Genomic DNA, 24,624 nt, shown 5'->3' with positions numbered 1-24,624 from the left:
TGTGGTTCTTAGCCAACTTAAAGAGGTGTAGACTTCATACTAGGCAAGGGGGGCGTGGGTAGTGTAACAGCATTTGATTGAGTTCATTTTTACTTTTTTATTTTTGGTGAGGAAGATTGGCCCTGAGCTAACATCTCTGCCAGTCTTCCTCTTATTTTGTGTGTGGGACACCACCACAGCATGGCTTGATGAACGGTGTGTAGTCTGTGTCTGGGATCCAAACCTGCGAACTCCCGGCTGCCAAAGCAGAGCGAACTCAACCATCATGCCACCAGGCCAGCCCCCATTTTTCCTTTTGGTTAAAGAATAATAAAATGATTGAGTATAATGTACTGGAAAAGCATGGTCTTAGGAGCAGGTTTGCATGCTAGCTCTCCATATTCTCCTGGGTAGCCCTGGACACTTTACTTAACCTTTGAATCTCAGTTTCTTCATCTGGAAAATGAGAATAACATCCAACTTTTCTTTTGTTGAGAGGATTAGAGACTGTATAGGTAGAGTACCTGGGACCAACATTTTGGTTCTTGGTGAGCAGATCTGATGACACTGGATTGTTCTGTCTCAAGAGAGCACTGTTGGCTTGTGTCTGGGTTGGGACGGCACAGGCCCAGGACACCAGGAAAATCTAAATTCTGTGCTGAGGTGGGTCAGATCACAACAGGGTGAAAGTCCTTTGGCCAGAACACAAACAAGTAGGGTTCTAAGAATTCCTTTTATTGCAGTGTTTTTCTTGATGGTTCTACCTCAAGACGGTGAATGTTTATGTGGCTTGACTAATGTGTTTGAGAACTTTGAGAGTGTTCTTGGAACACTCTTCCTGACATTCTCCGTGTTCTTGAAGATGTTACACACACCTTGAGATATAAAAGCAATGAAATAAAACTTGTGTTTAGAACACGGTTGAAAAAAAATGCAGACAGTAGAATGAGTAATGATGTGGTCAGCACAATCCCACCGAAGACTGGCTACCTTCCCTAAGCCCGGGATCTGTGCTGCTTCTGCGCCCGGGATGTTTGTCCTTGATATTTAATGGTTACTAGGTGTGTACATGTTTACGTATAACTGAGGAATAACGCCCACAAATGCCAATGCGTGACTAATAGCAGTAGAATTTCAGTTTGACGAATGCCATTATTAATTCATGATTCATTTCAAGTTCATGTCTTAAGTCTTTACTGCAGATCTCCCGTATGTGTGTGACAAGGGCTATTTCCCTGTAAGCCCATATTCCAAATTGGCAGTTTGTTGTCAAATTTTAGAAAGCCAAAAGCTTGTTTTAAATAGCACCTTCGTATTTTCTCGCCCATGTAGGGGGTCATTACTTCTACTGGTTCAGTTGCACTGAGAGCCAGGCACACAGTATTAGACCCTGTAATGGTGGAATCGCAGCCCCAGGGCAGGCCTGAGAGGAGGAAGATCTTTCTTATCACAAATAAATTGTAGCTTCACTTGGATTCATGTTTCTCGTTTGTAAAAGGAAGGGTTTGAGCTAGATGATCTCTAGGATCCCTGCCCAAAAGGCAGTCTGTGGCAGAACATGAGAGGCGGCTAACTAAAGCATACCATAGGCCTTGATCACGTGCTTTTGGGGACTTTTTGGTAAGGCTGTTTCCCCCTTTCTTAGGTGTGTGAAGCAAAAACCGATGATGCAGAAAGCTAGCTGCTTGCTGTTTTAGTCACGGATTCCAGAGTAGGAGGGAATTCTTGGGAAGAACAACATCCTGAAGTCTGCAGCTGCCACCTGAGGGCTGCAGATTCCCAACGGTGATGTGGTTTGAAGTTAGGAAGCACAATCCAGCATGTGAGCTACTGAAGGCACGTTAAAGACAGCAGAGGGTGGGTGACAAGTCTAGAAGGTGAGCAAGTATAGAAACAAGAAGCTGTCCCTGCTCTCAAGGGGGTTTGCCCTGTGATGCCCTCCCTGTTGGCTGCTCTTGGCCCCAAGCCCCTATAGCTGCCAGTGCATCTAGAAGCTACTCCAGGGTTAATGCTTTGGGTGCATATCCGCCTGTGCCCAGACAGGGCTGCAAAGGGCAATGGTTTTTGCACCCTAGAGGTATGTCAGGGGAAGGAGAAATCTCTTCAGGAGTCCAGCTCGGTGGGTGGTCTACCAGCTAGGAACAGGCCAACATGCCTATCAGAGATCACTTACAGGGGTGATTGGGAAACCAAATCACTCACAATTAAATCACATTCTAAAGGGTATGGTGTAGCTCAGAAGTGAAAAATGGCATCATGATTGTCACCTGTAGTGCTTCTTTCAGTGATGGTTTTTTAATACCCACTTACAAATAGGAGATTTATTGGGGATGGCACCCAGAAAGAGAGCAACTCACCATCCCAACCTCGTAGGAGTGTGCTCTTGAAACGTCTCTCTTCTTGCTATAGAGGTAGTCATGTTTTTAGTGGTTTTACATATTTCAGTAAAATTTAATCAATTACAGGTGGATCGACCCCTGTTTGAACCCCCCAGTGTGTCATTTTATATAAACATATATGACATATATGACAATTTTGCCCCAAGAGTGGTGAGGGGATCAGAAAGGACCTGTTTCCTACCAAACACCGACTGTATGTCCTGCACTTTGGCTCTCAGTGAGCCAACTAAACCAGGACTTAGATCGGTCCAGCTACTTGGGCAGGAGTATGCAATGAGTGTTGCTTCCTCGAATTAAATCTGGAGCCATCTGGTTTTGTCTATCCTATTTCTACCACAACATATATTGTGAAACCATTCATCTCTGCAAGCTGTATTTTTAACCCAAAGGAAAACTAGTTCTGCCTCTCCAGGGCTTTTGGTCCTCTCCGTCTGGGTCAAAGTCAGCTCAGTAGATGGACAAGCTCCAGGGGAAAGGAGGTAATCCCTTTTCTCTTGAGCCTTACTGCAAATACAAGGTGACAGTCTTTAGCCAGAGCCCGGAAGCACCTGTGATGTGCTTTAGATGTACAGCTCTCCCCGACACTCCTTTAGGATCAGGGTTCCCCTTTTCTGTATTGTTGACCCCCTTCACACAACACAGTGTAGCGGTAAGAATGTGCTGAAGTTTTCAAAACGTTGCAAGATAGAACATCTCAGAGCAAGAAGGGACCAAGGGAATCCTCTGTTGCTAAAACATATGCCTCTTGGTGTTAGAATAACTCTATCCACTGGGCCATGAGCACCTCAAAGGCAGAGACCAGCCTTTTAGTTAATTGCTGGCAATTAACTAAATGTCTTCCCCATCCCAGGAAGCCTGAGGCGTGTTAGTGGATTCACTGATAAAACACAGCGCCAAACTCAGTCCCTGGCACCTAATACGTACTCAATAAACGTGTGGTGTATCAAATGGCTTTGAAAGCTCGGCAGGAAACAACTATATCGAATTAGTGTTGAGGTTCGTCTCAGAAACTAGGCCAGTTGTTGCAAGGCCTTGAATGCCAGTCTAAGTATGTCACAAAGTCCTATTCTATTCTTCATGCATTAACCGGCAAATTAATTCATTTAGCAAACACTTACTGCGTATCTGTTGTCAGCTGGGTAATCTGCCAAATGTCAGGGACACTGATATGGAAAATATGGTCTCTTCCTTCTAGGAATGTATGCTTTCGTGGAGAAGTCTGACAAATATTAAAATGCTTCTAATAATGGTTGTTGTAGAGATAGCCTAGGGTGCTCTGAGAGACACCCTCACCAAGAAGGTGCTAGGATAAAAGAATTACCTAGTAAGACACTCTGGTAAGAGCTTGAAAGATGAAAGAAATGAGGGCCAAACTTTATAGAAACGCAACCAATGGATTATTAGGGACTTCAGTGAGCAAGATAGGAGCAAATGAGGATCTGAGTTAGGGTTATGGGTGTGCAAATGCTGAAAAGTGGTCAGATCTGATCCATCTCACAGAGAAAGATTTATCAGTTCTCTTGTCAATGGTAGGGACCATGGTTTGTGGGATCTTTTGTGACCTTCTTTGTTGTGATCTTATTTAGTTATCATAGATGTCATTATGTACATTACCTACTTGTTTTTCTAAACGTGGCTTTGGTAAACTCCAAGACATTTGTGTTCATTGGAATTGTTCAGTGGAAGTTCTGGAAATCCACTTTAATGGGGAAACATCGTGGATGCCCTCAGCGGAGTTCTGGCATCAACATAACTTTCCTTGGTTCCAGTCTTCAACCTAAGGCTACCACTGATTACTCGGTAAGGCAAAACGATTGTGAAGTTTATTATTTGCACAAAACAGGCAATGAAAAATCTTAAAACAGCTATAATTTTTTTAAATGATCTAGATGCCAGTTCTCAGAGATTAAGACAGATGTTCCTAATACTAGACAAAAAGTAGGTCTAAAAATGTCAGAGTCTCAGTAGACTTTTACCAACCACATGGAATCTCAGAACCTTTGAGATTGTCTTTTCTGGTTTGAAGCAGAACACTTTATTCAAGAGATGGCCTGCTTTGGCCAGTGCGGAGGAAGGTACCAGAACATTGATTGGCCTTACTGCTTCACCTCCCTCCCTTGGCCTTGGAGGCAACTTTCTGAACTGCTGGGGTCGAATCCCTGATCTGGCCTAACCCCTTAAGCTTATAGTGAGAGAAATTGAAATCAAAGAGGTCACAGGACTGAATAGTACAGATCTCCTTGTTTCTAGTCTAGTGTGCCTTTATAAAACTTCTGCCTTCAGCGTCACACTCTGGTCAATTGGGACTAAACTCAAGCTTGCAACTCTTGGGCTAATGACAGAAGTAAACTCCTTGGTGGTCATAGTTTGGCATACCAACGCATCTCCGTGGTTGCATGGGGGGTATTCTTGTGCCAGGAGTTGTGCTAAGTGTTTGACATGAAATCAGCTCATTTAGTCTTCAGATTCAATTATCCTCCCCCATTTTATGTTGAGAGGTTAAATGGCTCGTTTGAAATTAACCTGCTTTTCAGTGGACAAGGAAGAATTCTCCAACGCAGGTTCCCTGGACTCCAGAAATCCAACTTTTAATTAGTAACCATCATGTCTTCTTTTGTCTCATCTTGTCAATTCAGTCTAATTCAGAGCAGCTGGATAACTAAGGGTTTTGGTTACAAAGAGTTAGTTTTTTTGTTTTTTTTAATTTGGGAAATTTTCAGGCCTTGAATTTTATGTGCTCTTAAATTACAAGTCAGAAGGTGCCCTTGAGGGAAAAAGGATTTCTGCCAAGGCTGTGCTAGGAAGTCTTTTCCTGATTCAGATTCCCATTTTTCACTCATCAGACAATTCTGCCATTTACAGACTAAATGGGTCTTGTAACCCATTTTAAAATTGTCCCAAAGCTGAGTAATTGAGGACCTGCACAAAACTCCTTGCATGGATAAAGGCTCCAGTGTTATGACATTTTCTATCCTATTTTCTTCCCTCCTTCCCTCACCTTTGACCTGGTAAAGCTCCTAGTATAGTAAAGTGATCAGCCTTGACTCATCTTTAAGCATAAAAATGTTAGGTTGACCCAAGGGCAAAGAAAAAAGATGTGTTCCCCCAATCCACTCCATCAATTGAGAAGATATTTCAGAAGGGAGCCATTCTGCTTTATGGAAAGAAGCGTGGGCATGGATTTACTTGATTAGGATTCTTGTTTCAGGTCCTTTGCTATCATGTGACTTGATAAAGTCACTTAACCTTGCTGTGCCTCAGTTTGCCCACTGGTGAAATGATGATGCTTTCATGGGACCGTTTGGTGGTATTAAAGAAACAAGAAGTAGATTTTCTTTTGCACAGAACATGAAACAAATATCAAATAGTTACACCTTAAAAATTATTCCAACCAGTGATCTTTTTTACCCATTGGAAATCAAAGTACTGGAAAAAACAACCACCACCACCAATAAATATGTGATTTATTCCTTGGCTCAGCAACAATGATGTCATTGATTTATCCTGAGCTGAAATCCACAGGCTTCTATCTGAAAATCACCTAAGATTATTTCCCTCCTCTTTCCACACACTGAGAACTCCCATACTACAGCCTGCTTTTCTGCTTTCCCGTACATGTTTGAGGCTGAAAAACAACTGGACTGCCAATTATTCCTTTACTGAAAGAGTGGTTAATAAAGTCAGTCATTCTGGAAATCCTTGCTGGGTGCCTGCTCTGAGCAAGGCATAGCGTGGCTGCTGTGGGGGCTAGAGAAACAGATGATGCCCTCACCCTCCTGGACCTTCATGAACTCTAGGCATAATCCTCAAACTCTCTCTTGCCATTTAGTTTTAGTTTTTATTCTCTCCCTTCCCTCATCTGCGTTCAGAGCTGCTAGGAGTTATACTGAATGAAGTCTCTAAGGAGTATACTCGGCAGGTGCTATGATGTTGATGGCTGTTTCTCAAGTAGCCAAGACTCAGTAGAGTTGGCTGAGAACCGTGGTCAAGGCCAACAGCTCTCACTCCAGTTCTGAGAGCCCCAGCGTGCCAGAGTGGAACTCATTTGGCGAGAGGGGTGGGGCGCACAGAGAAAATGCTGACAGCCCCTGGGTGCAGTAAATGCATCACGTTTCCATGAACATTGACACAGCAGACTCCGGGGTAAGCCATCCAAGACACACAGCGTGAAAGAAGGAAGCTTGATGGGAGAGATTGGCAACTTCTGGGTCTTCACACTGAAAATGTGTCAGATTTGATGACAGTGATGAAAATGTTTCTCTCTCCTTCCCCGAGCCTTGACCCCAGGGCTCCTGTAAGTGACTGTGGGGGGTATGAATTACGAGTTCAGGGAGAGGGAGGCCCAGTGGAGTGACTTGGCACTCCTCTGCTGTGACATGAAGACCGCCAGGAAGCTGGGAGCCGGGTGCTGCCTCGCCTTCGTGGAGGGCAGGCGGAAGCTCCAGCCAGCGCACTCATTCATCAGGCCCTGCTCCAGATTTTTATGTGCTCTGACCTGCAAGTTTTGTCAAGTACCACCTTGCTGGAAGCCTCGTCAGTGGTTTCTGAGGTGAGGGAATAGCACTGAAATTGAGAAAACATTTGGTTTGCTTCAGGCAACTGGATTTAAGCGAGAAAATGCCAGTCCCTTTCCCGTTGGCCCAGGGATTTTTGGACAGTGTTTTTCCCAGAGGCTGAAAGGCATGCTTCTCCCCCACCCTGACCAAAGTAGCTGTTTGCTAAATATTTCAGAGGGTGATGATGGTGTTTAAGAGCTGCCACAATTCCAGTATTTTGGTTGCAAAACACCCCTGCCCACCCTGCCAAGTATAAGGTTAGAGTTCAGGACAAAAGGGAATGTAATGGAAACCTGAGTCAGAGACCTTCTGGGAAGGCCAGCCTTTTTACTTTCTCTCTGCTGGTTGGGGGACCCAACATGGTGGTCTTCATCCAGACTTCTCCCCATTGGTGACTTCATACTGTGTATTTACTTATGGATTACTTATGGAGCTCATTTTAGGCTTAAAAATGTAGGTTAGCCTCAAGAGAGCTTAGAACTCTTGTGCAGACTTCATGCAATCGCTCCTGAAGTTGTACATTTATCTTATTGCAACAGGAGGGAGAAATGACATTGATTTTTGCCCAACCCTATTTGATTCATAGCACTAGAGCTTGCCAACGTTAACAATTGGTAGTTTCTTAATTTCTAAGATTTGAAATCTTGACAATGAAGAGATTTAAAGATGCTGGGAAGATTAAAAAACTGAGGCTACCAGAGTACTGAAAATGCCTCACATTGGAAGAAGAATAAATGGATAAATAAATAAAATCACAACTTCAGGCACCCAATTCTGAATTTATGTCCTTGCCCTCCGCCCACCCACATTTTTCCACTGTGATCAAAATCATAGGAGTAGGGTCCATGGAAATTTAGAAACAAAAGCCATTGCCATTTATATTTAAATAGGAAAATAGGCCAATATGTGCAGTGGAGCTGAATTAGTCACTGGGGAAGAGCGTTGAATATAACTTTCATGATCATTGCTTGTGAGCCATGGAATTAAGTGGTATGTTATATTAAGAAGCAAGATGCTGACGTGCTTTTGATACTTAGCAGATCACCTCACCTCCTCTCCTTGGAGAAATGATAAGAATGACTGCCGTTTCTTTTGCCAGCACTTGCCTCTTTTTATATTAATGTCGGCTGAATTGAACAATTTCTCCACTCTGTACAAAACAGTGCTCGTCTTTGTATTCACTGGATATACAGCTTGAGGGCATCCAATTTTTGCAGATATAGATCTGGGGAATATCTTGAATGATTTATACACAGAGTTAAAGGATTGGTCAAAGAGAACCAAAATCCATTAAGCAATTAACACTTTAAGGTAAAATTGTCATTCTTGCAGATTTCTAAAACTTCAACTATACTAAGGGCAGAATGAGGTAGAACTTATGTTTATGGAAGATAGATGTTGAATAGATTTTATTAATTACATTGCCTTGGCTTTCAAGTTGCTTAGAGGATGATGATTCAAATACAAATACAGAGAATGAAGTCATGCCACTGTGTTTTTAATGCAATGATAATCTTGATCCTGAAGTGAGGCTGGAGGGAATTATGTGCTGTCCTAATTTAATCCCAACATTAAGATTGCATTTAATCAAAAGTGTGAATTTCACCCCACGTGGCATTCAGATGGTAGAATTCGTTTTAGGTACTTTAGAATTCCATTTCCTTTTAATACTTGGCAGTCAAAATTGTCTTCAAATTTCCTCTTGCTTAAATTAATTGTCCTAAAGTTTAAAACAGTAGAACCAGAAATCCAAGTTATAAAATGTGAGGTTCTCTGGATATAATCTTGCCATTCAACAGGTATCTAATCAGTTCATATCACAGGCTTTTTCTTTTAATACCCCACTCCACGTGCTGGGTGCGTGTGTGTGTGCGCACACAACCACACCTACACTCACACCCACTTTTTGTTTTGTTTTTTTACAAAAATTGAATTGTTTTACCCACCGGAAAGCATTTTGGCATGGCTAGGAATAGGGACTTTTTCCCCCAGAGGACAGATTAAACTTGACTCAAAAGACAAATATATTACATGAGGCAAATATAAGTGTCTTCCCTTCAAGGGATTTTAAGAAAGTTTAGGGAGTAAACATCAACGGGAAAATAAACTTGAAATCTTTGGAGATTATCATTCCTAGAAAGATAAAGGTAGAGCAAAAAAAATATATGTCATTGAAAGTCAGGGAAAAAACTATTGCTTATGCGTATTACTAGTGGCCAGGATGGGCAAAGTCTTAAATTTAAATGTTTAAAAATGTTTTCTTTAAAGAAATATGCCCTAACGTTTTTTATTCTTATCAGTTTTGCACCTTCTCCCACTTAACTTTGAGTTGGTTTCTAGTCATTTCCTTGCTCTTTATATTTCTCCCTTTATAACTGCTTTTAAGTTGTACTTCTGCCATGTGCTTTGATTATGGACTAGCCATTGGCCAGTGAGATGTTGGAGGGCTCTTTATCAGTCTGGGAGGATGCACGCTTAGCACTGTGGGCTTCGCTGACTTGATTTAACCCCAGGCCTTTGCAGTTTATAAAATGTCTGCTGGGATCTGCAGTAACATTCCAGGTTCTTGACCTGTGTCAACAACGACTTCACTCTTCTGTGTTTATCCATTTTAATTGTAGACACTGTCTTCTGTTGCTTCTGAAATGTAGACTGGTAGAGGAAATGGTTCCATCTCAAAAGATAAAAATTGGTACTGCAGTAGGTCTCAAGTGGAGGGTCAAATCAAGAAGGGTCCCATCATACAATAAAAATTCAGAATTATATATAGAAAGAACACATCCTTTATTAATACCTTTATGTGCTCTTCATTGCTAGTAATGTAGTCATCCTTGTGCCACCATCTTTCTGTTGTTGAAATGCAAAATATCCTATTATACTTCACAGGTTTAAGCATACAGCCTTTTTTGTGCCCTCTCCTGTTTAAAATTTCCTGCTGTGTTTTAGTAACTGGAAAACTGAGACATGCCTACCAAAAAAATGTATTAATGCAATGTAAAAATATTGTCTATCCATCTACACCTATTTATTGACGGCCTATTGAGGGCTATTGCCGTTGGTACTAGGAATACTAAAACCTACTTTCTTTCTTCCACGGAAGTGGGAGGAAACTTGCAATTAGAATAAGAGTCCCTAAGTCCTGCAGGAACCTGCATTTGGATAGCACATTAGATTTTGAGCCTCACAAAAATAATGTCATTTATACAGATGAGAATATAGAATGCCAAAACTTATGTGATTTGCCCAAAGTGACCAGGCTAGTGATTGGTGGTATGCTACCAAGAACTCGGGTAGCGTACTGTCCCATTTTCGTTATTCTGCACTGCCATCTGTGGCATAGCCTGGCCCAGCTCTACCCCTCTGCATGTATAAAGAGCACACACACTAGATGTTTTTATGTATAGCTCCAGAAATAACTACCTTGCTTTTTTTTATATAACTTAATTTAGTGTTAAATTGTATTGCAAGATTTGTCCAACAACAGATATCATGTCGTTTTTTCATAGAGTTGCAGAGGTGGTAATTGATGTCTGAGATCACAGGATTAAATAACTATGTCTTCTGATTCCTAGTACAATGATCTACACCCGCTGCTATGCTACATAGCATTTTATGCCAGTACACTTACACTTTCCTTATGCTTGAATGCTTCATGCTTGGGACCCTTTCTATACTAGAAATCATTTTATAATTTCTCTGCTGTTTAGATGACATTAAACCTGTGATTACTTTTTTTTTAAAGATTGGCACCTGCGCTAACATCTGTTGCCAATCTTTTTATTTTCTTCTTCTTCCCAAAGCCCCCCGCCCCGCCCCCATACATAGTTGCATATTCTAGTTGTGAGTGCCTCTGGTTATGCTATATGGGACGCCGCCTCAACATGGCCTGATGAGCAGTCCATGTCCACGCCCAGGATCCAAACCAGCAAAACCCTGGGTTGCCAATGCAGATTGCACAAACTTAACCACTCAGCCACAGGGCTGGCCCTGAAACCTGTGATTTTTACTATATAATTGAAAGGACTGAATTTGCATCAAAGCCCCTTACTGGACTAGTTTGTAGCGGCTAGCATCACAAGGGTACCATCCCTAGATCTGGGCGAGAGGGTACCTTGCTCAGGCTCTCATGCTTTAGAGAGCCTTGTTGAGCCTTCTTTCAGCTGACTTTGTCCTCATCAGCTGAGGAGTTGGTGGGGCCTTGGGGACATGCACACTGTGAACCTGTGTCCCCTTCTAGATCATATTCCTGGTACTTAGGAGCCCAGAATTAGTTGACCAGATGGCCAGGAATCAGCTTCCATGACTTGTGTGAGTCTCTCTTCATCTATCCACTGGAGGGCGAAATGCACTACTGATATACCCACCCCTAGGCCTTGAAGGATTGCCATCCGTGTCTGTAGCCCATGCATGAGCTGTAGACAGAAATACAGACACACAGTCATTCTAGGGCTTTTGCATTAGCTACTCCTGTTGCCTGAAAGGTTTCCTCTGAGATATTCATGTGGCTGGTTCCTTATTATTCAGGATTCTATTAAAATATCACATCTTTCAAAGAGGCCTTTCTTGACCACCTTACCTAAAATAGCCCCCTCCTCCATAATCACTCTTGACCACCTGACATTATTTACTTTTTGCACCATTTAACATTATGAAAGTCTATTATATAATTTTTTATTTATTTACATGCTTATGGTCCTACTCCCAGTAGAATGGAAATTGCCTGAAAGCAGGAAATTGGTTATTTTTGTTCACTGCCATTCCGTAGCATCCAGAACAGTGCCTGCCACATAGTAGGTACTCTAGATAATATTTTTGAAGTAAATAGACAAATGAAAGAAAGGGCCTTGAGGGTGGAGAATAAATTTTACTACTTTAATTGGATGCAACCATTTATTTTTTCCTTTCACACATCATCTTATCAGAAGTGGGGAGAGAAAAACCAGGCAACAAATTAGGAAATTAAATTTTTAGAAGCGTGCAAGTAATGGTAGAATAGTTTATGGGAAGAAATATGACTTTAATTCTCTGAAAGTAAGTAAAACAGAACAATAATGCTATGAGTTTTCCATTCAACAAAATAGAACAAGATTAAATTGATGACATATTTCTAAAATTTTGGTTCCTCGGAGAAAGCTAACTAATTATAAAATTTTATGGCAGTTAAGGTTTTTCACTTTGGCCTATATTGTCTTCTGTTACACTATTCTGAATGTTCATGCGGTATTTATTTCACAACATCTTTCTCAATGACCTTGCAAAGATTGTAGGATTCCTTGTATTCTGACTAGATGATTCTCGAATATAAGCCTCCCATGTCTGTAGTCATTAAATAGGATTCACAGTGCCTATCTCAAGCAAATCAAGTAAAAATTCTCCACTGAATAAACAGTAATGCTTATTTCGTTCACACGTGGCTACCAAAAATAAGCAGAATTTAACAATTATGGGTTATTTTCTTTAAAAAGAGTGACTCAAATCAAATAACAATGTCAGTGTTTAGTAACTCACTAATTACCATAGTTACTAGACAGAGCAAGATTTAAAGACTAGAAGGAATACCCTCATCTAAACACACACTTTTACTAGATTCTTTCACTCTCACAGATTCACTCTGATTTCTTGATCAGTTGTAGAAAATTTTGGGCTATGTTGGCTTCCGATTTTAGGCCTTAGGAGCAGCTTGTCAGTACTGAATTGTCTTCATCGATCCTTCTTTTCTGTAGCAGAAAAGTACATGGCCATTGTGCACTTAACTAATACTTTTTTGTTCTTTTAATCAAGACAGCTCTGACTATTTTGTTTTCGAAGTCAGAGAAGAAAACAGAGGAGAGAAATCTCTCCATGCTCTTTTCCCCCCATTTGTCAAAGCTAATCAAAAAGGGATACCAAAAAAAAAAAAAAATGGAATCCGACATATTTTATTTCCTGGCAACTGCTTCATCAAATCAGGAAAGGAGGAATATAATTTACTACTCTCCTTTCTAAATGTTAATCTTGCATCTTCCCACAGTGACTGAAGCTCATTTATCAACTAGAGTTGCAATCTCCCCTCTCTGTTGCATTTAACATAAACCTTTTATTCCCAGTCAAATCAGTGAATAGACAATTTGGATAAAATTTCAAAGCTAGAAGAAGGAGACTAGAGAGCATATTTAGTCTTTCTTCTCTCGTTTTACAGATAAAAGAGGTCCACGAAGATTTTGCAAGGTCACCCAGGTGGCTGGTGGCAAATCTAAGATTATAAGCCAAGTTCCCCAAATTCCAACCTCTTCTCTTTGTTATTTACCCATCTTTTGTCAATATTTACCACGTTAGAACATAAGATAAAACCATCTAAGATACTTTTTATGTACAATTTCCCTCATTATTGCTTAAAAATAATGTTATAGTTTAGGCATTTGGCCACATTTGAAATCATTGGATTATGTGATAGTAATCAACCAATGGATCATAGTAAATTACAAGAAGTTTAGGGGCTGGCCCCATGGCCGAGTGGTTAAGTTCGCGTGCTCCAAGCTGCAGGCGGCCCAGTGTTTCGGTGGTTCGAATCCTGAGCGCGGACATGGCACTGCTCATCAAACCACGCTGAGGCAGCGTCCCACATGCCACAACTAGAAGGACCCACAACGAAGAATATACAACTATGTACTGGGGGGCTTTGGGGAGAAAAAGGAAAAAATAAAATCTTAAAAAAAAAAAAGACGTTTAAAATTGTTTGTATGGGTAACATAATCACATAACTAAAAGTAACAAGGTATTAAAGGGCATGCGGTAAAAGATTTCCCTCCTAGCCCCACGTCTCAGTCACCTGGTTCTTCCCGCAGAAAGCAGCCAGTGTTATCGGGGTTTTTTGTGTGTTATCATTTCAGAAGGATACAAAAATTGTAGTGTCCTTTGTAGACTGTTTGTACCTGCCTTTTCTTTTTTTTTCATTTTAAACTATATATTGGAGACTGTTCTCTGTCAGTACCTAAAGTCTATCTCATTTGCTTTTATGGTTGCATTGTACTCTACTATATTGATATGTCATTGTTTAATTAATTTCTACCAATATATATTCAGGTTGTTTAAAACTTGTAGTAATTACTAGCAGCGCTTCAGTGAATAACTTTGCATATTTACATGTGTAAATAAATATGTAGGATAAATCCCTAAAAGTAGAGTTACTTCTTTTAGAATTTCTATAGATGTCGTCCCATTACTTTCCACAGAGTTGTACAGATTGGCATTCCCATCACCACTATATGAGAATGACTGTTCTATCCTGCCCTCACTAATAGTGTATTATCAATATTTAGATTGTTTATCTCTCAAAGGCGAGAAGTAGTGTCTCAGTATAGTTTTAATCTGTTTTTGTCTTTATATGCATGAGGTTAGGCATATTTTTATACGTTTAAGAAACTTGATTTACCTTTTCAGAGATTATGGTACTCCTATCCTTTGCCTGTTTTCCTATTGAATTTTTCTGTTATTGATTCTAGGAACTCTTTATATATTAGGAAAATAGACTTTTGTCCATGATAGGAGCTGAAAACTTTCCTCAGTCTATCTTTTACCTTGCTTTTGAAGTGTTTTTTGCCATGCCAAATTTATTTTTTATGTAGTTGAATTTATCAATTTTTCTAAATCACTTTTTTGATTTGTATTGTACTTAGACAAGCATCTTTCACACTAAGATTATTTTTTTAAATCTCCCATGTTTCCTATGGTACTGGTGTGGTTTTTACTTTTACATTTAAATATGATTCATTTGAAATTGATCCTAATGTAAGATATGAGAATGGTTTCAATTTTACTTGCTTTCCCCAGTTGGTTGTCATTCCAACATCATTTATGATGTAATCTGTTTTTCTCTACCAATTTAGCATAGCATCTTCTCGTATACTATATTCTTATATATTTCGGGTTAATTTCTTGACTTCCCATTTCTGTTTCATTGATATATCTATAGACACTTGCTACCAGTATCTGTTTTAATCATTAGCTTTAGATATTTTAATATCTAAAGGACTGATTCCTTTTTACCGTGGGATACATTTTTAAAATGACACCATAATTTTTTTAAGTTTCAGCTTTATTGCTGCATAGTTGACATATAAACTTGTAAGATATTTAAAGTGTACATTGTGATGATTTGAGATATATATACATTATGAAAGATTTCCTTTAACATATCCATCACCTCACATGTTTGTCCTTTGCCAGGAGGCAGTAAGAACATTTAAGTTCTACTCTCTTAGCAAATTTCGGTTATATAATACAGCGTTATCAACCATAGTCTCCAGGTTTTACATTAGGTCCTCAGACCTTATTCATCTTATAGCTGAAAGTTTGTACCTTTTTACCAACATCTCCCTATTTCCCTCACAGCCTAGCCCCTGGCAACCACTTTTCTAATGTTTCTAAGAGTTTGACATTTTTTTAGAGTCCACGTATAAATGCTACCATGCAGTATTTGTCTTTCTTATGATGCCACAATTTGTTTCCCATTTATATTTATGTAATAACTTATATAATGTATACTCATATGATAATACCTTTTTTCTCCTTTTGCTGACAAATTGCCTTCACTGTGCATATAGTATCAGAAAATTGGTAAATTCCAACATAATGAGCTATGGGGGGTAGGCTTCCCCTAATTATCAGGTAATGTGCTTTGCTTGACTGGTGAAATCTGATGAAAGAGAATATCTTTAGACAAAGCTTCTGAAGAGGCAAATGTCCAGTGTTGACGTGGACCATTTAGGGAGGGGATTTCTGTGAGTAGAGGGAAAGGAGTGTCCTTAAAACCATGTCGCATGCGTATGTTGAAATTAATGGAAGATAGACTGATGATTTGACAGGTCCTGTGCCTTTTATACTCTGGATTAACTGTAGTTCCGTAATATCTGGGAAATAGAACTTTATAGGTTAAGCCAGTGAAGGAAAGCACACAGTTTTCCTTTTCTCCTGGGTTGACCATCGTTTTCTGAAAATGAATTTCTAAGTGTTTTTTCTTTGCATTGAGCTTCTTGGCAAGAAGTGAAGTCTGTATAATGCATTACCTCTTTTTCTTAATGGGCTCAAGGACAGACATATGGATAATGGTTTAAAAATATAAATATGGTCTTTCCAGTCATAGAAATCTTCCGATCCAAGAGGTGCTTTCCCGCTTTCCAAAACATCTAGGGCTATATACTCATATTCATAAAGCACCAAAGCAAAATACATGGTATCTGACACTAAAAAAAACCCTGCGGTACTTTTCTTGAGTATTGCAGCCCTGTGATCAGACAGAGTGACTTGTAGTCCAATCCGGATGCCAAGTTGCTGTGTCACCTTCTAGCCACCAAGCCTTGTAACTAAGCATTTTTGTTTGGTAAAATTACAGAAGAACACTGTTTGGTAAGATATTTTGTTTTATTTTAGTACCTACGGATCATCTAGGAAAATGGCTGTCACTTGGTTTTCTCACATACTTATCCCATTTGTCTATTGTGTGTGTGTGTGCACGCGCATAAGGAGAAGTGCACTTACACTGTCATTGTAGAAATGGTCATCCACCCCCACCTCAGTATAGACTGTCCTGAGCTCTAGCACTTTCTTTATTGAGTCCCTACTAGGGGACATTTGACACTTTCTGGTTTGTGCACACATATATGTTGGCAGTTCGGAATTTATGGAAGCTCTGTTAGGAAAGGCCACTGTCAAGATAGGATTAGATTGAAAAGAATTCTGTCTAGACAGATCTGCAGCTTTCATTTACCAAGCGTGCAGATATGAACTCGTTCAATCTTATTGGAATAAGACTTACAGATAGTAATAGAAGGACTGCAAAATCATGTGCAGAGTCGAAATTCCATAAATGGTCTAATTAATATAGTGATAGGGCCTGCGTCGGATGTCATTCATGGAGATAATGACATTTTTATGAAGTGGAGAATCGTAGAATACTTGCTAAATATTTCGTGGTAAAATATAAGTCCTTCAAAGGCAAAGATTATTCTTAACTCATCTTTATATTCCCAGCACATTGTCTGGTATAGAATAGGCACTTAATGCTTATTGAATGAATAAATAAATGAATGAAATTCATTCCTTGGAAAGATTGTTTGAAATGAAGAGATTAAAATGTTTCCTGGAAATAGAAATAGTCCATGCATGCCCATGCTTGCTGTTCCACTTTGATTGAGAAAGAAATTGATTTTGTTCTGTATTTTTAGAAACATGGTTGCTTAAAAATTACTTTCTTCATTAAAAAAAAATTTGCACACATTTTCAATGCCACTTTAGTTTTGATGTGATTTCGAAAAATCAGTCTCTTGAACTAAGGAAAAAACAAGATCCCTGTTAGCCTCCCTGACAACTATTGTCTGACAGTTTAGAGAAATAATGTCATACTTTTATCCAGTATGCCTGCGTGCGTGTGTGTGTCTGTGTGGTGTAGGATGATTCGGTGATAGAGAGTCACTTGGTCTAGATTAAAACAGGAGCAGAAAAACTTTCCATTTTCCAGAATATCATTTTTCATGCATTGACTTTTTTTCGGTACTGATAATTTTCCTTAAATTATTTATCAGAGAAGGCTCACCTATGATGCTTAGCTGTGATCCTAATCATAAATAGATTTTATATTTCTTTAGGAGGCTGTGTGATTTTGTTTGCCTTCTTAGTGATGTAACTAGGAATTCACTCTTTAAATTCATCTTGCATACCAATGTTCTTGTTGAATATATTTCCCAACATGAGAATCATAGACGTTTATGAGTTTGGCTTTTGGCCTTAGCATCTTATTTATAGCTCTGTATTTTGAGCTTGTTAATTAGTACCTTAGTATCCCTCCTTTTCTAGTAATCTTTAATCAAGTAGGCAAGAGAGGTTTTGAAACCTTTCCTGAATGGGTGGCTGTGGAATCATAGTAGTGCACTACAAAGTCTCCCTCTCTCCCAAGTTTTGATTCCTTTGTGGAGAGTAGGGATAAATGATGGAACAGAACATTTTAGAGTATCGTGACTAAATTAGCTATGGCCAGGGGCATCAACCAAAGGAGAATTTAGGAACAAATTGTAGAGTGCTGCCAAGGCCGATAAAGTATGCATTTGAGATGTGCCGTTCAGAATGGAACATGCTTATTTTTCTGTTGCCACAATGATTACCTGCTTTAAAAAAAGACCCCCATACATATCCCTACCATTTAGGTTACAGTTCTGTATTCAACTCAAAGTTCCCAATTGCTTTGTTTAAGCAAAAGTTGCAGCAAAATATTAAGACTTTCTCAAATGGGATGGGTTTGAATTTTAGAGCTGCAAGGAGCCTATGGCTCAGGAAATTGAGTGACTTCTCCAAATTTGTGCCAGAAACAGGTCGAGGGCTTTGGTTTTCTGATTCCCCAAATAGTACTTTTTCCACTACACTATGTTGTAGAAAGCCATTTAAAACAATTTTGTCATCCTAGAGCATTTGATCCCAGGACAAATTTAAAATTTGATGTGTAATCCTAGAACATTAAAAAATGTTGGCACATGGTATAAGGCAGGGGTCATAAACTGTGGCCTGTGGGCCCAATCCAATCTACCACTTGTTTTTTTACGTAAAGTTGTTGGAACGCAGCCACACCTATTCATTTATGTATTGTTTATGGCACTACAACAGCAGAATGAGTAGTTGCAACAGAGATCCTATGACCTGCAAAGCCTAAAATATTTATTATCTAGACCTTTATACAGAAAGTTTACTAGCCCTTAGTAGTATAAGGTAAGGATGAAAAAATTAGCTTAAAAAAATTAACTATCAATTTGCAATAAATATGCTTTCTGAAAAAGCTAAAAGACTAGCATGTTATTGAGAGAGAGAAATGATCTGTCATAAAAGATTAAAAAGCCTACGGCATTAAAAATAAAATCCAGCTAGGTTCTGAGCCTCTGGACTCGGAGATTCCAGTTGCCAGAATGCAGCCTGTGACTTGAACAGAATTGACTCAAGATGGGAAATGCTCAGACTGTCACTTATGTTGCGCTAACCCTGATGGAACTTGAACACTCACCAAATGTCCAATGTCCTTCTTCTTGGCAGGTGGAGTGGATCCAACAGCAAGTGGTAAAAAAACGGACCAAGAGGGATTATGACTTCAGTCGGGCCCAGTCTACTTACTTCAACGATCCCAAGTGGCCAAGCATGTGGTATATGGTAAGGAAGCCTGGCCTGGAGCCCTGTCGTCCAGTTTTTTGTTGTGCAGAGAACATCTGTTGGGACAGGGATGACACAGAAACAGTGACCAGGGACTTAGCCCTGTTACGAGACCCACCATTTGAGATGGATTGATGGCCTATAATGCTTTCCAGATCTTTTTTGAATTTAACTCTTTGGTAGTTCGGAGAAAGTGAAGGGAGTTCCAATTCACAGAATTTCTATTTGAGAGCTTACTCTGTGCCTTGGCTTTTGAAGTTTGGACCAGAGGATAGAAAAATATACTAAGGTACAGACACCCTTAGACCCATGAATTAGCCTGTTCACCTCTGATACACATTTACTCCACCCTGAAACCAGTCTGGTTAATGGATACTGGCTCTTGGAAATCATTGAAATGACTCTGCTGGTAAGTAACAGATTCCTGACTTAAGTCATCAGATAGGTGCCTTCTCACTTTAATAGTTTTTAAAACTAGGCTAGGAAAAAACTAGTTGGAAAGTGTTTGACTTGTAGGAAGTTCAGTGGTTCAAGCAAAAGCTTTCAGTGAGGGAAATGTGCTTAACTTCTTGGGAAGGCTGATCTGCCAGTTCACTTGGCCTTGCCTCCTTTGAGAATATACTTGTCTGGTCTTAGGGTTTTATGTCCAGGATCCCTGAGAAATTGATTAGAATATGTTACTTATTCTTAATTATGAAATCCATATGTCCCCAATTTGCTGTATAATTTACAAAAAGACCTTTACTTTCTTCTTTTTTGAAAATCTCTGTTGCTAATTATTGCAGTGTATTTTTCCCTAGTCTACTTTATCTTCTGCAGCCCCCGTCACTGCTTCCCTACAAATCTGTAGCATTTCACGTGCCCGTCTTGTGCTTTTCCGCCTCCTTGCCTTTCATTCCTTCTGCCCGGAGTGCTCTTCTGGCCTTTCCCCGCCTCCTTGGGTCAGGATTCTCCCATCCTTCAGAGCGCACACTGAGGCTGACTGCTGCGGGTCTCCCCTGTCCTCATCTGTCAGCGTTTTTCCTTCCTCTGCTCTCCTGGGCTCTCTATTCCTGCCGCTCATGGCACTTTGTTTCATAGTTATTAATCTGTTTTTTCAATGTCCTTCGTTACTTGGTGGGGGGAGCGGGTGTCACGTATATGCTTCCCCAAGAACCTAACCTAGCATCCTGCAACACTAAGAATGTGTGTTTATTTGGAGATGGGTGAATGTAGCTGGCATTTCTCCCAATTTCCCTTTTCTTAGTTTTACCCAGAAGTAGAAAGTTGTGGAAATATTTTGGACCCCAAACAGATTTTTACACAGAAAACTCTTTCATGTGTAAGGGGAAAAAAGAGGGGAGCCTTAAAGCTAAGTTCAAAGGGAGGTGCGACTCTAAACAGCATTTGAGTAGAAAGCACCTGAGGGGACAGTAAGACACTTGACAGCTTATTAGCTCCAAGACCAAGAAAGAAGGAACCACAAGGGAAGGCATTAGAGTGAGTGTTGGCAGGAGCTAAGGAGCTTTGTCTGCGCTGACAAAGTGATAAGAATGTAATGGGATTAAGAGATAGGGTGGAAGCAGAAATATCTCTACACCCCTGTTTATAAGGCTGGGGGGCGGGAGACCCTCTTTGCCTTACATTTCTTCCTGCAAGAAAGAGCCAAATTGCTGTCTGCACGTGTCCGACTGGACGATGGAAGGATCCGGCAGCTTTCTCTGATTGTCTCATCACTCCAGCAGGGCAGGTTGGGCTCTAGGAGGAACCAGGGCCAAGATGATTCCAAAGGTTTCAGTGCTTGGAGAGCGAGATCTCTTCACTCTCAAGAACCATTGCTATTTCTTTGGAAAGTCTCTTTCACTATGAGCAAAGGTTGAGGGAAGAGCTTTGTTTGGCCATTCAAAATGTTGGATTTTTTTCAACATGTATTTGGTAATAATTCAAATAGGTAACATTTATGGAGCTCTTACTTTGTGCCAGGCAATGTGCTAAATACTTCATAAGTGTTTTTGTAATGTAGTGCAAACAAAAGCTCTGTTATAAGGTGAGGAATCTGATGCTCATAAAATTTAGGTAACCTGCCTAAAATCACTCAGCCTAAAAGTGGTAGAGCAGAGCAGCCAAACCAGGCAGGGGGATGTGAACCCACAGGATTAACCTGGCATCCTGTCCCCACCCTTCTGTTCTTTACAAGCACCATCATGAGGAAGACAGTATTCCAGCCCTCCAGAAACTTCAGGAGAAATGGCCAAAATCCAAGGCACAATGGTGGGTCCCATCAAGGATGAACAGAGTAACTTGGGACAACCAAAGTGCTTCAAAGCTTCCTATTAAATACTTTTCCCTTAACAAAAGGGATGGGAAATAAGTGCACACCTTACATTTATCTCACAGGAATCGTATGACTAAATGACAGCCAGAACTTCAAATCTGCAAACCTGGACTCAGATCCCCATCGCTTTACTTACTATGCCCATGATTAAATCACTTCAACTCTCCTCAACTATAAAATAAGAGTATCTAGCTCTTATCGATGAGTTAGCTAGTGCTGCATAATATACCATAGCAGTTAGTTTTTACATACTTATCTCCTGGGTTCTGTGGGTCAGGTATTCAGACAGGGCCCAGTAGTGATGACTTCTCTGTTTTGTGATGTGTGGAGCTTTGGCTAGACTCAAAGGCTTGGCTTGAGCTGGAGGATCCATTTCTAAGGTGTCCTAGTCACATGGCTAGTTTCTCCCCATGTGGGCTTTGCCACAGGGCTGTTTGAGTGTCCACTTAAGATGGCACTGGCTTCCCCTGGATCAAGTGATCCAAGAGGTCATGTTAGAAGTGTGATGTCCTTTATCATCTAAACTCAGAAGTCAGAGACAGTTTTACTTCTGGAATTTTCTATTGGTCACATGTGCCACCTCTGATTCAGTGTGTGAGGGGGACTACACAAGAGTACGTACACTAGGAGGTGAGGGCTGTTGGGAAGCTCATTACCACAATTAGGTGAAATACTACATGAGAAGCGTTTAACACAGTGCCTGACACGAAAAAACCCTCAATAAATCTGAATTGTTATTATTCTCTGACTTTTTAATTACCATACATGCTGTTTCCTTTTTATCTGTTTAAATTGCTGCTAGTGGAGGAAGAATGGGATCACGTGGCCAGTGGGCATTCTTCAGAGCACTCCGGTGACACATCAGTGACACAGCTGAGTCAGGTGCTCATTTTCTCCTCCCTCCTTTTCCTGAGCCCTGGGCCCTGCTGCAGTGTTTTTGAGGGCTGGCTGGCGAGCCTCCACCGGTCCTGCCTTCAGCTCGTTAGCCTGGGCTCGGTCCTGTCATTCTATATTTATCACAGGAGAATGGAGATTAAAGAATGGCGTGAAGTGTGCCCGAGTGTCTCTTTTAATTAATTTAAAAGCTTTGCCCCTGTTGCTCCTCCCCTTGGAAACCGGTGTGTGAAACCATTATGTCTAGCCTTGAGGCTCGGGCAATATATTCAGGGGAATGTGCATTTACGAGAGTTTGTTATGGAGATGATGGCTATTTAATTACTCCTCTGTCCTGAAACACTGTGCTCAGGCTTCCAGGAGTTTGGAGGGCCCAAGTCTAGAAATAAAGCTCACTTGGTGTTGCATCGACAAACTTCTCCTGCATTTAGTCTTTGGCATGGTGGCAAGCCCTGAGGATTTAGGGAAACATGATCTGTGCTTCCTAAGAAGAGCAGTAATGCAGGAGAAGAATATATAAGTATTAATGAAAGCTCCCTGGGCAATGACTCGTCCCTGAAAGTTTCTCTGGGGTCATGGGCTCCCATCCAGCCGCTGCTCCTTGGACTTTGGGCTGTAATTCTTGCTTGCAGGTTTGATTCTTTCTGTTTTGGTGACGGGGTGGGGCTCGGGCAGTGCGAGTTCATCAGCGCTCCATGGGTGATTCTAATGCTCATCCAGGACTGAGAGGCACTGCAGCTGGGAATCCTGTGTGAGTCAGTGCACAAGTCTGCTACGTGGTAAACGCTCAATCAATGGTCATCGAATAAATAGACGAGTGAACTGGAATGAAAGCAAATCTGTGATAATCTCCATAGTAGAGAAAATGATTGCTCACATTTATTGAGTACTTCGTATGTGTCAAGCATTTTGCCAAACTTTTACATGTTTCGTCTTACTGCTGGTGTTCCAGTGAGTTAGGAACCATTGTCATCTTCATTTTGCAAAGGAGGAAATTAAGGCATAGACAAGTCACTTGTCCGAAGTCATACCATTTACCAGGGGCAGACTCTGTATTCAAACCCAGTCCTTCTGAGTCCAGAAGCTAGACTTCCAATGTCTACATCCATGGTTCTCAAACTAGCACACATCAGAATCATCTGGAGGGATTGCTGCCCACCCCTCTCATGCCCCCCATCAAAGATCTGGGAATTTGCATTTCCAGCAAATTCCTGGTTGATGCTGATGCTAGCATCCAGGGACCCCTTTGAGATCTCACTGCCCTACCCTACTTTAAACTTGAGGTTTATGTGAACACAGCTGGCTTCCATCTTCCCATTATTAACTAGGGGGAAAGGGGCTTTCAAACTTATGGGATATTTTAAAGCACACTTGGTCAATTTAACTTGTTTTTCTTGATCTCATACCTTTTTCTGACAAAATTTTCTATTTGGGAACCTGGCAGCTTTAATAAGAGAAGATGCTTTCACTGATTGAAAATAGCCTTGGTTATATATTCTTTCAAGGTGCTTCCACAGACAAAGGATATCTGATGAGAACAGTTCTGAAGATTTGACCAAGTCTTTGGGAACTTGGTGTAATAGAAATGGTTTTCATGCACCATTTTGACTCTGCTAAAGAAAATTCAGTTTGACTGTAGAGACAAGGCTAAGTAAGATGCCTCCTCAAGGATCTGGGGATGCCGAGCAAAGTCACAGAGTTCAATATTTTTTTTATATCAATTATTTATTTTATTGAGTTCATAATAGTTTACATCAATGCGAGATTTCAGTTGTACATTGTTTCTTGACTGTCACCACATAGTGCTCAGGCAGTTCAATATTTTAAAAATTATTATAAAATATTTAAGACACACAAAAAGTGTAAAGAATATACCACAAATGCCTGTCCACCCACCACCAAGCTAAGGAATTGAACATTATCTACATAGTTGAAGCCCCGAGTGAGTCTATCCTAATGATGTCCCTTCGTCCTCTACAGAGTTGGTAAGAGGCTGAATTTAAAACAGCGGGGGCATTCCCCCTCGTGGGCAGGATGCTTCTCTTTGTAGGAGGGCTTCAATTCAATTTACAGGAGGTTTACTTTTGTGAAGTCATTGTAAAACGTGCATTCATACATGAAATTCATACTGTGACGATTAATGAACAGTCTCAAGAAAACAACCTGGAAATGAAACTGATGAAAATTTAAGTTTAGTAGAATAGCTTTTATTCCTTTAGTCGTGTAAATATTTTATTGCTTAAGGAAATTGTTGTAGCATTGTATGGTATTTCTTGTCTAACTGAGAAGAACTAATAATGATTTTGGAGAAATCCAC

General features: G+C 40.4%; 1 protein-coding gene across 6 annotated transcripts in view; it reads left to right on the top strand.

Moving 5' to 3' along the window:
* Positions 1 to 24,624, top strand: part of PCSK5 (proprotein convertase subtilisin/kexin type 5) — a 444,775-nt gene that overhangs the window by 63,924 nt on the left and 356,227 nt on the right. For all 6 annotated transcript variants that reach the window (XR_011497225.1, XM_070495324.1, XM_044767585.2 and 3 more), the window contains exon 3: positions 18,986 to 19,099. Coding sequence is in view for 5 of the 6 variants with exons in the window: in XM_070495324.1 (XP_070351425.1) it covers positions 18,986 to 19,099 (114 nt within the window). In the remaining variant the exon portion in view is untranslated. The remainder of the gene's footprint in view (positions 1 to 18,985; positions 19,100 to 24,624) is intronic.

The sequence above is a fragment of the Equus asinus genome, chromosome 23 (assembly GCF_041296235.1).
Source record: "Equus asinus isolate D_3611 breed Donkey chromosome 23, EquAss-T2T_v2, whole genome shotgun sequence".
Classification (NCBI taxonomy): Eukaryota; Metazoa; Chordata; class Mammalia; order Perissodactyla; family Equidae; genus Equus; species Equus asinus.
Note: the sequence above shows the minus strand (reverse complement) of the source record. Positions and strands in the feature narration are given on the sequence as shown.